Raw genomic sequence first — 13,803 nt, 5'->3', positions numbered from 1 at the left:
GTGGCATTATCACTTCTTTTTTCCTGCTACTGATTCCTCTCCCTATGCAACCAAGCATCTGACTTGCCTTTCTCATTGCTTTGTTGCATTGCTTTCCTGCCTTCAAGTCACTTGAAATAGTGACTCCTAAATCTCTTTCCTCCTCAGTAGTTTCCATTATAGTACCCTTGATACTATACTTCTTAGCCTTTGGGTTTTTGAGACCCAAGTGCATGATTTTGCATTTTTTAGCATTAAACTGTAGTTGCCACGTTCTTGACCATTTCTCAAGCCTACCTAGGTCATCAATCATTTGTTTGACCCCTCCCGGTGTGTCTACCCTGTTGCATATCTTTGTATCATCTGCAAAAAGGCATATCTTCCCTTCAATACCATCTGCAATGTCACCAACAAAGATATTAAAGAGAACTGGACCAAGTACAGATCCCTGGGGTACTCCACTGGTAACATTTCCCTCCATAGATTGCACTCCATTAACTACAACTGTCTGTTTCCTATCCTGCAACCAGGTTCTTATCCATTTCACTAATTTATAATCCACCCCCAGGCTTTCAAGTTTATTTAGCAGTCTGTGATGTGGGACAGTGTCAAATGCCTTACTAAAGTCTAGATATGCTACATCTACAGCTCCCCCTTGATCTATTATTTTCATCACAGAGTCAAAAAAGTCAATAAGATTTGTTTGGCATGATCTCCCACCAGTAAATCCATGCTGTTTTGGATCCTGTAAGTTGTTTGATTTAAGATATTCCACTACTCTTTCTTTTAATAGTTTTTCCATTACTTTCCCTACTACTGATGTAAGGCTTACTGGTCTGTAGTTACTTGCTTCTTCCTTGCTTCCACTTTTGTGCAGTGGAACTACATTTGCTCTTTTCCAGTCCTCTGGAATATCACCTGTATTTAGTGACTGGTTAAATAATTCTGTTAAAGGTGTAACCAGGACATCTTTTAGCTCTTTGAGTATCCTTGGGTGTATTCCATCTTGTCCCATTGATTTATCCACTTTTAGTTTTGAAAGTTCTGTTAGGACCTTCTCCTCTGTAAATGTATTTTCATCTACCTTATTTTTATGAATGTCCTTGCAATTTAACTGTGGCCCCATCCCTTCTTCTTTAGTAAATACTGAGCAAAAATAATTATTTAGGTGATCTGCTATTGCCTTGTCTCCCTCCACCAAATGCCCACTCTCTGTCTTAAGTCTTATTATTCCTCCGTTTGATTTTCTCCTTTCACTTATATACTTAAAAAAAGTTTTGCCCCCTTTATCTACTGACTGGGCCATTTTCTCCTCAGCTTCTGCCTTTGCACGTCTGATCACTTTCTTAGCATCCTTCCGTCTGTCCAGATACTCCTCTTTGTCGTTATTATTTTGAGTCTGTTTGTATTTCCTAAAAGCCATCTTTTTTGCTTTCACACTAGTTGATACTACTTTTGTGAACCACACTGGCTTCCTTTTCCTGGTGCTTTTCCTAACCATTTTGATACAAAGGTCTGTTACACTTAGTAATGCACTTTTAATTTTTTTCCACCTCTCCTGCACCCCTTCCAAGTTCCTCCAGTCTGCCAATGAATCACTTAAACATCTCCCCATTTTTGCAAAGTCTGCATTTCTAAAATCCAACACCTTTGTTTTTGTGTGAGAGGAGTTGGATCCTGTCTTTATACTAAACCATACTGCTTGATGATCACTGGATCCCAGGTGCTCACCCACATATATATCAGATATTCTATCACCATTTGTAAGAATTAGATCTAATATTGAGTCTTTGCGAGTGGGCTCCCTCACCAATTGCTTGAGAGATGCTCCCTGTAAGGAATGTAGAAATTTGCCACTTGTAGCTGAACTTGCAAAAGACCCCTCCCAATTTACATCAGGTAAATTAAAGTCTCCCATGATTATGACTTCTCCCTTAAAAGCCATTTTAGAGATGTCCAACAATAGGTTCCTGTCCAAATCCTGCCCCTGGCCTGGTGGTCTATAGATCACCCCAATGCGAATAATGTCATTCTTCCCAGTTTCTATGGTGACCCAAAGGGCCTCAGTTTTGGCTTCAATATTTTGTATTAAAGTGGCATTTATGCTTTTTTTCACATACATTGCTACCCCTCCTCCTATTCTTCCTATTCTATCTTTCCTAAATAAATTGTATCCTGGTATAGTTAAGTCCCAGTCATGATTCTCATTGCACCAAGACACTGTAATAGCCACAAAATCCAGGTTATCCCTTGTCATTATCGCAATTAGCTCTGGAATTTTGTCTCCTAAGCTCCTAGCATTTGCAGACATAGCTTTAAAAAATGTTTCTGTGCATTTGTTAGTAGTAGCCATGTCCAGAGCGTACAAAATAAATGACAAGTTTAAAGTTGAAATTACCTGTTTGGGGATGTTGCTCAGTATTTGTTTTCTTTTACTAATCAGTAATCATACTCTGTCCTTTACACCACGACTATACCTTACTAAATATAAAGACATAGTACACCTGACCACAATGGGTTAATGTTCAAAAGAGGTAATCACCAGTTAGTATGCATAGGAACATTTCTCCTCCCCTCCCAGCGCTGCCATTCTGTCCCATTGTTTTCTCTACCAGCAATTGCCGGTATGAGCTAACAGAAGTATCGCTGCTCCTCGGTTGCGGCCATTCAGCGTTGTGTGTGTGCTGCGCTCGGCTCTCCATAGATACCCTCCTGCGCATGCACACTGCTGCGGACACTCAGAGCTCAGCGTGCACATGACGGGATCCTGAGACATGCACATGCGCAGGAGGTTATCTATGGAGAGCCGAGCGCAGCACACACAACGCTGAGTGACCGCAATGGAGGAGCAGCGATATTCTGTTAGTTCATACAGGCAAATGCCGGTAGAGAAAACAACGGGACAGAATGGCAGCGCTGGGAGGGGAGGAGAAATGTTACTATGGAGATGTCAACAGAGTGGTGAGAAGGCAATTAGCGCAGCAGTAGAGCTTAGTACATCCCGCCCTCAGTCAATTATCAGTCATCAGGTCCCCAACCCAAGCCAAGCGTGACACCGTTAGCCCGGGATTCCAGCTATCGGCATTGTCAGCAGTCGGGATTCCGGCGTTGGAATCCTGATCACCGGGATCCCGACCGTCCAACAAATTAACTGCATCCCACCCCTCCTTTCGCTGGTATGAATACTGAGTCTACAGTAGTGCAGATACATGTTATTGCTTACAGGGGTGTCAGAACGTTTTTAGGTTGGGGGGGCAAGATATCATTTCCGTTTGGCGCCCCTTAATCGCTAAATGTCGCCCCCTCTGTTATACCTCATAACAAAAATGGAGAGAGAGAAAAAGACATGGAGAGAGAGAGAGAGAGAGAGACATGGAGAGTGACAGAGAGAGATACACGGAGAGAGAGATGGAGAAAGAGAAAGAGAGGTTTATCATCAGCAGCAGAATGTGAGGTGCCCAGGAGAGCAGTTACCTGGAGGTCTCCGGGAGGAGGCTGCATTGCTCTTCGGCCAGGCAGTGGTTCTGCAGGAGCTATGGTGGACTCCCAGGCCATAGGCATTTGTCTGGCAAAAATTAGGTGGTCGTGGGAGGGAGGGGGAGAGATAGGCGGGAGGAGGGGAGGATGGGAGGATAGACAGTGACGAGGCGTCTTAGGGGTAGCAGGAGAGATTGACACAGACAATTGGTATCAGGGGGAGAGAGAAAGAGAGAGAGGAGAGAGAAAGAGGGTTTCATGGAAAAAGAGGGAATGAGCAAAAGAGAGGAGCGAGAAGAGAGAGAGGGTGTCAGAGAGAAAGAGATGAGAGATTGTCAAGGAAAGAGAGAGAGGGAGAAACAGTGTCAGGAGAGAGGTGGTGTCAGGGAGAGAGACAGCGTTGGCGAGTGAGAGGGAGAAAGACAGTGTCAAAGAGAGGGAGAGAGAGGCACAGTGTCAGGGCGAGAGAGAGAGAGTGTCAAGGACAGAGAGACAGTGCCAGGGAGAGAGAGAGAGACAATGTCAAGGACAGAGAGACAGTGCCAGGGAGAGATATTTAGTCAGGATCAGGGAGAGAGGGAGAGACAGTGTCACAGAGAGAGAGAAAGCTAGAGTGCCAGGGAGAGACAGACAGTGTCAGGAAGAGAGTGGGGAAGACAGTGTGGTGAGGGGACAGAGAGACAGTGTCAGGGAGAGAGTGATATAGTGCCAGGGATAGAGGAAGAGGGAGAGAGAGGGAGAGGGAGCCAGCTGGACATACACTACCCGACTACAGTACAGGTATCTTATGGGGGCAGACACTTCCCGGCATTAGGCTCCACCCCCAAATGCCCGCAAATCACGGCACTGCCACTTTGAGCCAACCAGGGCAGGTAGGACAGGGACAGATCAGGCTGGGTCAGGCTTGGTATCCCCTCTCTCGCTACATCCTCCATAGCTGCAGGGCTTCCAGTGTTTTGGGGTCAACCATGCCCCGTCATCAGGATAAATAGCAAAGGTTCCACAATGCCTAACAAAATACATAAACAAATGGGCAAGACAAGAAAACAATGACTTAAGGCCCATACACACGTCCCGATAAAATGAGCGACGTCGCTCATTTTATCGGCAAGTGTGTATGCCGCCAGCGACGACCAATGCGCAGCCCCACGGGTCGGCAACGATCGTCGCTGTCGGCAGTGCATGCATGCAGGATCTGGACTGTCGTCCAGGACCTGCATGTACAGCTAGCGGAAGGAAGCGTGACGTCACTGAGCAATATGAGCGGTCATATCGCTCAGTGTGTACAGTCGGCCGCCGACCGGCCGGCCCAGGAGGTGAAACATTAGACGACGTCGCTCAAAGAATAACATCATCTAATGTGTATGGACCTTTACAGTACAAGACAATGTAGGACAAGTATAGGGTATATAAACATTGTTGCATCAAGGGACAGGACACCAAAATAATAATTAGGGTGTCAGAAACCGAGGGTTAGGTAGCGATAAAGAGAGTATGGAATAGAAAATAGTCTAAAAGAATTAAAATCACATGAAGGGAGAGGGCCCTGCTCAAGAGAGTTTACAATATATTTTATATATATATATATATATATATATATATACTGCACTACAAAGCACAAAGATGCTTTAACGCACTTAACGTTTCGGGGTACGTAACTCTATCATCAGGACACACTTGTTTGTATGATTTGGGGATGTGCTCCATTTCCTTAGGATACAGCAAAGTGTACACTGCAGAAAACCTTAAATATTTTACCTACTAGACCCTCCGCAGCTGTCTTCACATGTACGCCGTCCTCAATTCCAATCTGACCTCTTCCGGTTGCAGCGCTGGTCTGAACAATCAGAAATGGTTTGGCAGCGTACACATGGAGACAGCTGCAGGGGGTCTGGAAGGTAAGACATTTAAGGTTTGTTTTTTGCACTGTATACTTTGCTGTATCCTGAAGAAGGGAAGCACATCCCCAAATCATTGATGTATTAAAGAACAGATTTTTCACCATCAAAAAGTCACTAAATGATTACCTCCATCTTTGCGGTCTATTGCGGGTGCCGTCCACCTAGGAACGGCACCGATGCAGGATTTGTCTCCTTGGGGACTGCTAGAGTGTGGGATCCTTTGTATGGTGTGTGTTTACAGGCCCGGTGACAAGGGGGGTCAAAGGGGACACGCGTCCCAGGCCTCACCACTGTGAGGAGCCCCAAGGTCCAGCGGCAGCAGCAGCATGGCATGGATCCAGATTTAAATAATTATACAGATTGCGGCTTCGCTACATCATGCCAGCTGCGGCCCGCCCACTATGTAGTAAAAGGACATTTTGGTGGTTCAGCTGCAGCGGCACCCCCGTGGTCACCACCCAGACCAGACCCAGCTCAGCTGTCTGGGGCTCCAGCAGCCAGTCCCCGTGTGCAATGACGTTGCATGGATATTCGTAAGACCCTCGTCCTTCCCTCCTCTCCTCTCCGCCCGCCCTGTCTCTGCTTTGTGAGGAGCGGCCAAGTGGGACTGTGGCTAGACAGAGTGCCAGCCCGGCGCGCAGACACTCAGGCAGGCTGTCACTCATTTTTATTCTCTGGAGTCTGGACCACAAACATAATCAGTGACTGAGCTATAGTGATATATCCGCTCTCTAGGAGGGATGCGTGGGTCTGAGGTCAAGGGGGGGGCGCAAGGTTTCTGTTGCCGTGTGTGTGTGAGTGTGTGAATATATATATATATATATATATATATACACACATACATACATACACACACACACACACACATACATACAGTGGTCGAAGTGAGTGGAAATTTTGAAGTGGGGGTATGCAAAAGTCAAGGACGCAATTATGTGGTGCGCGGTCACCCAAAAGGGGGCGTGTCCAGTGTAGTAGAACCCCTTATACTATCTAGTACTGGTGCCCCTTTCACCTTATAGCACACGGTACGAGCCGAAATTCACATTATAGCACACGGTACGAGCCGAAATTCACATTGTAGCACACTGAATGGGCCGAAATTCACATTGTAGCACACTGAATGAGCCGAAATTCACTGTGTAGCACACTGAATGAGCCGAAATTCACTGTGAAGCACACTGAATGAGCCGAAATTCACTTTATAGCACACTGAATGAGCTGAAATTCACATTGCAGCACACTGAATAAGCCGAAACTCACATTGTAGCACACTGAATGAGCTGAAATTCACATTGTAGCACACTGAATGAGACGAAATTCACATTGTAGCACACTGAATGAGCCGAAATTCACATTGTAGCACACTGAATGAGACGAAATTCACATTGTAGCACACTGAATGAGCCGAAATTCACATTGTAGCACACTGAATGAGCTGAAATTCACATTGTAGCACACTGAATGAGACGAAATTCACATTGTAGCACACTGAATGAGACGAAATTCACATTGTAGCACACTGAATGAGACGAAATTCACATTATAGCACACTGAATGAGACGAAATTCACATTATAGCACACTGAATGAGCTGAAATTGTGACAGCAGGGACAGCCAGAGTGACCACAGGGAGAGAGGGAGTGACGACAGGGAGAGAGGGAGTGACGACAGGGAGAGAGAGAAAGTGACAGGGAGAGAGAGAGAGTGACGACAGGGAGAGAGAGAGAGTGACGACAGGGAGAGAGAGAGAGTGACGACAGGGAGAGAGAGAGTCACGACAGGGAGAGAGAGAGAGTGGCGACAGGGAGAGAGAATGATGACAGTGTCGACAGGGAGAGAGAGTGACGACAGGGAGAGAGAGTGACGACAGTGAAGAGAGTGACGACAGGGAGAGAGAGAGAGTGACGACAGGGAGAGAGAATGACGACAGGGAGAGAGAGAGAGTGACAGGGAGAGAGAGAGTGACGACAGTGACAACAGAGAGAGAGTGACGACACTGACGACAGGGAGAGAGAGTGACGACAGTGACAACAGGGAGAGAGAGTGACGACACTGACGACAGGGAGAGAATGACAACAGGGAGAGAGAGTGACGACAGGGAGAGAGAGAGTGACGACAGTGACAACAGGGAGAGAGAGTGACGACACTGACGACAGGGAGAGAGAGTGATGACAGTGACGACAGGGAGAGAGAGTGATGACAGTGACAGCTGGGAGAGAGAGAGTGACAGTAGGGACAGGGACGGTAACGACAGGGAGAGAGGTGACAGCAGGGGAACATTACCTAATTTGTTGCGGGTGAGCGGCGGGCGGCTGGTGGCGGTGAGCGGCTGGCGTCGGTGAGTGGTGGGCGGCTGGCGGCGGTGAGCGGCTGTGAGCTTGTACAGCGCTCTACACAGCCGCCGGCCACCGCGCAGGGACGGGGAGCAACATGTGCAGCAGGATGGCCACTTCCCTCGCCTCCTGCTGCACTTTCATTTGCTCATTTCCGGGTCAGTGGAAGAAGTGGCGGTATGCCGCCCCACTTCGACCACTGTATAATATATATATATATATATATATATATATAATATGCATAGACATACATATACACACACGCACATACACACATCTTACTTACAAACACACGCACAGCATACATACACAAAACATACATACACACTGAGTACATACATACAGGCACACAACCCCCCAACACCCCCCCCCCCCCCCTTCAATAACAGAAAGCAAAACTCCTTTTATAATAGACTGCCCACCCTGTCATATGTCACTGTATGTGACACAAACCTGGCCTCCGCACAGTCACTGCCTCACCTGTTCAGAGGCTGTTTACGAGGATCTGTGTGAAAGCCCCATTCAAGAACTGCTTGGGATGGGAGGAGCTGCGCGCGGCCACTGCAGCTCCCCCTACATGCAGCCAGTGCTGAGCCCAGCCTCTCAGTGTCAGCCGCTGCCTCATGCCTGTGCCAGCAGCTCCGATGTATCGGCAGCCAGGGAGGGGGGTTTGTAGGTACTCAGACACCCCCCACCCCTTGCGTGCGCGTGTGGCCACTGTGGTTGGCGGTGGAGCCACTGCGGGGGAGGAGGCGTTCGGGACCACCTGAGAGTGACACCCGAGGAAGCAGGAGGAGCAGCCAGCAGCGGTTATTCACCTGACCGTCTGCCACTCCTCTGATCGGTAGATCAGCGCCTGTCTCATCTTTGCGGGGGGCGAGCTGCCCCCTTGCCCCCCCCATTCCGACGCCCCTGATTGCTTATCATGTCGTTACTTTAAAGTTTTATGAGAGCATTCTCATTCTGCTTCTGTTAACATGCTGAACACTGTTTACTGTGACTGTCACTAACCCTAGGTGCTGCTTCCACCATCCCCCCAACCACCCACTACATGTGATCACCCTGCTCCCACTGTACCCCACTGCATGTCATCACCCTGCGCCCACTGCCCCCCCCCCCAACCGTCACTGCATGTCATAGCCCCGCTCCCACTGCCTCCCCCAACATCCCCCACTGCATGTCATCACCCTGCTCCCACTGCCTCCCCCAACATCCCCCACTGCATGTCATCACCCTGCTCCCACTGCCCCCCCACACACACACACACACACAAACACACTGTATGTGATCAACAAGCTCCCACCCTCCCCTCACTGTATATAAATAAAGTTCTACAGTAAAACAGGCCATTCTTCAGGTTGCAGCAATACCATTTCACAAAGGCAGACTGAGGTGAACCTGAACCATATACAGGGTGGGATGTACTAAAGGGAAAATGCGTTAAAACCCCCAGTTTTTTACCACACTCCCATATGTACTAACCCCCATGGCTTCATTATGGAGGGTAACGCTAACTATTCCACATTCTTTATGAGAGGATCCGATTGGATCCCTCACAGCACCCTCCTGTGACCGCCACGGCTGATACCTGGAAGCCCATTGCTGGCGCTTAGTACAATGGACAGCTCTTATCGAGAGAGCTGTTCTCTGCGATACTAATCGCATATGTTAGTACATATGCGATTCGTATCAGTGCAATGTGTGGTGGTATGTACCTAAAAAATGCTTAGTACATCCCGCCCACTGTATGGTTATACTTTCAAGTCCAACAGCAATTTCACAAAGGCTGAACATAATTATAGAGGAGTGGCTGGGGGTATGGCATCTGCCATGTGGGCGGGGCTATGGATGTAGCTCCCATGGGGGGCGTCATAGAGGGGGGAGTTCCACCACCTCTCTAGGACCACTTTAAGCACTGGTAATATATAACATGTACCACTTCTTCACCCATATAATACTTCTACAAGTTAGTCATGCCTTGCAGTAAAGCGTAAGACAAGGGTTCCCATGCTTACTAGGTGTCACAGGGAAGTCCTGATTTCTTTGCTACTGGAAAACTTTAGCATAGAAAATGTATTTTATATTATTTTCTTTGCCAGCGCTCAGACTCCTATGCTTTTAGCTGCTTTCTTGTATCCACTGAGCATAAAGAAGCAAGGAATCTGTAAGCTTAATGTTATATTAGCATTCCAGGATTTATGGGTTCATGAGGGTAACTGAAAAGGGGGAGGGAGGGTGTTGGGGTGTCACCATGCATGCTGCTCCAGTGCCCTGCTCCGCTGTCCCATATCCTCTGTGCACTATGCCTAGAGGAGAATAGCATGGTCGGCAGGTTTGATGAGTTCCCTTGTTGTGTGACCGCATTATTTTATCAATTTAAAAACCTGATCTTTTAGAAGTACATGGGATGTATTGCCCATAGCACAGGATGTTTTTGTATGTAATCTTCATGTGAAATGTAAGCATAACATCTAATGTGCTCATTGTGCCTTGATTAAAGAGACTGTGATAAGCAAGCATAACATGAACAGAATTTTAGAATAATTACATCTTGGCGACCTAAGCGGAAAGGAAAGGGCCAAGACTGCAGGATAACCTGTCTCCAAGGCTGAGCCCCCGATAAAAGTGCTGATTAACAAATGTTACTGGTACTAACTAAACATATATATTATGTATATCACCTAACATGTAAACTTCTACAGTATACGGAGTGGTATATTTCTGGCAAAACTGTACACATCATTTTGATCTGTTTTGCTAATGTGCATGCGTCAGCATTCAGACATATTACATTGGGTGCTACATAACATTGTGCATGTACTGGCTGCTTGTATTATGGTGGGAAGAAAATCTCATAGGACAAATACTCATCTGAACAATACGAAGCATATTGTATAACTGGGTGGCAGTTAAAATACCACTAGTCAGAATCCTGGCGGTGACAAAGTAGTTGCCAGAATCCCCGCGAGGTAGGTGATTCTCCCTCTGTGGGTGTCCACAACACCCATAGAGGGAGAAGATATCCTTTGGCGATTGCAGTGAGCCACCGTGCCCACAGCATGGCAAACGCAGCGAGCCCGCAAGTAGCTTTGTAGCTGGTGGCTGGGATGCCGCTGACAGTATACTGCCGAACCAATATAAGCAAATGTTGTCAATGCCATGTATGTAATATACATTTTTTTTATTTTCTAGATCCAGGACTTTTAGCTGAAGTAAACAAATGGAAGCAGCAACTACTTAGCTTCTCTGCTCAAGAAATTGGAAAAACTTTAGTATTTTTAAATGGCTCTTCTCTGGAATGTCGATTTCGGGAGTGCAACTTGGGAAACCTTATATGTGATGCTATGGTAAGGGGCTATTAATTTAATACCCCCCCCCCCCCCTTACAAAAAAAACAAAACCATTTTATAAATATATATATCTCTGTGTCTATATATTATATAGCATCTTTATCATCATGCTCATCTCTTGTAATTTTTAGTAGCAGAAAGTATGCCTAATTATTCATAACTCCCCCTTGGTTATACAATTATTTTAATGGACTAGGGACTATGGGGGTAATTCCAAGTTGATCGCAGCAGGAAATATTTTAGCAGTTGGGCAAAACCATGTGCAGTGCAGGTGGGGCAGATATAACATTTGCAGAGAGAGTTAGATTTGGGTGGGTTATATTGTTTCTGTGCATGGTAAATACTGGTTGCTTTATTTTTACACTGCAATTTAGATTGCAGATTGAACACACCACACCCAAATCTAACTCTCTCTGCACATGTTATATCTGCCTCCCCTGTAGTGCACATGGTTTTGCCCAACTGCTAACAAAGATCCTGCTGCGATCAACTCAGAATTACCACCTATATTCAGCTTCAGTTGCAGTTTTGCTAATTTAGCAAAACTGCAACTGCATATGATCGCATGCTGGGGGCCGCTGAGCACAGGGCAAGGCCACCCAGCACTGCAGTCACTATCTAATTGCGATCGCATCACAATTAGATTGCAATCGCAGCAACTGGGGAAGATCCCTGTCAGTGCAGCTTGGCTGCGAAGGCAGGTGCTGCATGGCCATGTTTCCCTTCGCATTGGCCACATGCGACATCACGCAGCCGCCCCTAAAATGGTCCGGACATGTCTGCATTGTCCGGACCACCCCTAACATTGCGTCACCACCCCTCTGATGCCTATCGCTGTCAATCATAGCGCGATCACATCCTTCCAGGATCGCACTGTGGAAATCCGTACATGCACTGTGCGGCCGCAGTCCATTTGCAATTTTTGGACATTTGCAATCAGTGCTAAGAATGCCAAATTGATTTCTCTTACGTCCTAGAGGATGCTGGGGACTCCAAAAGGACCATGGGGTATAATAGACGGGATCTGCAGGAGCTTGGGCACACTAAAAAGACTTAAAACTGGGTGTGAACTGGCTCCTCCCTCTATGCCCCTCCTCCAGGCCTCAGTTAGTTAGACTTTGTGCCCAGGAGTGACTGGATGCACACTAGGGGAGCTCTACTGAGTTTCTCTAGAAAAATACTTTTGTTAGGTTTTTTATTTTCAGGGAGCACTGTTGGCTACAGGCTCCCTGCAGCGTGGGAGTGAGGGGAGAGAAGCAGGACCTACTTCTGTGAGTTTCAAGGCTCTGCTTCTCGGCTACTGGACACCATTAGCTCCAGAGGGTTCGATCACTTGGTGCGCCTAGCTGCTTGTTCCCGGAGCCATGCCGTCACCCCCTCACAGAAGCCAGAAGGCAGAAGTCGGGTGAGTATGAGAAGATCAGAAGACTTCAGGATGGCAGAAGACTTCAGTGACGGAAAGGTAAAGCACAGCGGTAACGCTATGCTCCATGCTCCCACACACATATCACCAACGGTTGTCACTGGGTGCAGGGCGCTGGGGGGGGGGGGGGGTGCCCCTGGAGGCATGTTACTGAAGTTTTGTAAGGGCGGCATATGATTGTGGGTGCCGAGGCACCTTTTACAGACCCCCGCCGGCATTTTACATGAGTTTGAATTTGGCGGGCCGAAGCCGCCGGGAAGGGGGCGGAGCTTCGGTCCGCGGCTCACACGCGCCATTTTCTCCCTGCACCAGACGGAGGGAGAGACACTGCCGGGACCTCCACGCTGATTTCAAGTAAAGGGGGGATCTCCAGAGGGGAGCCGCAGTGGGGTACCAGTCTTTTTGATAATAAGGCAGCGCTGGGTACATATATTCGTGTACCAATATACAGGCACTGGGGTGTGAGCTGACATCCTCTTCTGGGCTGCATTGTGGGCCTGTCACCTTGCTGGGACGGTTCTGTGTGTGTTGTGTGTCGATACTACGTGTCGACATGTCGGAGCCTGAATGTTATTCACCAGAGGAGGTTATGGGAGGTGGGGATGCGGGGCTAGATGTAGCACTGTCGACGCAGCCGACTCCTGATTTACTAGCATTACTTAATACAGTAAATTCCAATGTAGCTTCTTTATCTAAGAGGTTAGATAAGTCTGAGTCACAGACGCAGGTGTGGAAAATGTCCATGGAGGAGGCTTTATCTCAGGTACAGACCCCATCCGGGTCCCATAAGAGGCCTTTTACTTAGGTGGGGGATATGGATACCGACACGGACTCTGATTCCGAGGTCGATTTCACTGAGGCTGCGTTACATCCACGATTAGTTAAGAGTATTCAGTACATGATTGTGGCTATAAAGGATGTTTTGCAAATTTCTGATGAACCTGCGGTACAGGAACCAAGGATTTGCTTGTTCAAGGGAAAGAAACCTGAGCTGAAGTTTCCCCCCTCTCATGAAATGAATACTCTTTGTGAAAAGGCTTGGGAGTCGCCGGATAAGAAATGGCAGATTCCCAAGAGGATTTATATGGCGTATCCTTTCCCCTCTGATGACAGGGGAAAATGGGAGACATCTCCAACTGTTGATAAAGCTCTATCCCGTTTGTCTAAGAAGGTGGCGCTTCCGTCTCCTGACACGGCAGCTCTCAAGGATCCGGCGGATCGCAAGTTGGAGACGTGTCTGAAGTCCATTTTCGCTAATACGGGTGCATTGCTCAGACCTGCTGTGGCGTCGGTATGGGTGAGTAGTGCTATTGCTAAATGGGCTGAGAATTTAGCTA

At 47.5% G+C, this 13,803-nt stretch overlaps 1 protein-coding gene across 1 annotated transcript in view; it reads left to right on the top strand.

The window, feature by feature from the left end:
* The window catches only part of NT5E (5'-nucleotidase ecto), a 211,609-nt gene that overhangs the window by 128,689 nt on the left and 69,117 nt on the right, over window positions 1–13,803 (top strand). The window contains exon 5 of the mRNA XM_063916966.1: window positions 10,886–11,040. Within this exon, the coding sequence (XP_063773036.1) occupies window positions 10,886–11,040 (155 nt within the window). The remainder of the gene's footprint in view (window positions 1–10,885; window positions 11,041–13,803) is intronic.

This window comes from Pseudophryne corroboree, chromosome 4 (assembly GCF_028390025.1).
Source record: "Pseudophryne corroboree isolate aPseCor3 chromosome 4, aPseCor3.hap2, whole genome shotgun sequence".
NCBI lineage: Eukaryota > Metazoa > Chordata > Amphibia > Anura > Myobatrachidae > Pseudophryne > Pseudophryne corroboree.
The sequence above is the reverse complement of the archived record's forward strand: the minus strand, read 5'-3'. Positions and strand labels throughout refer to the sequence as shown.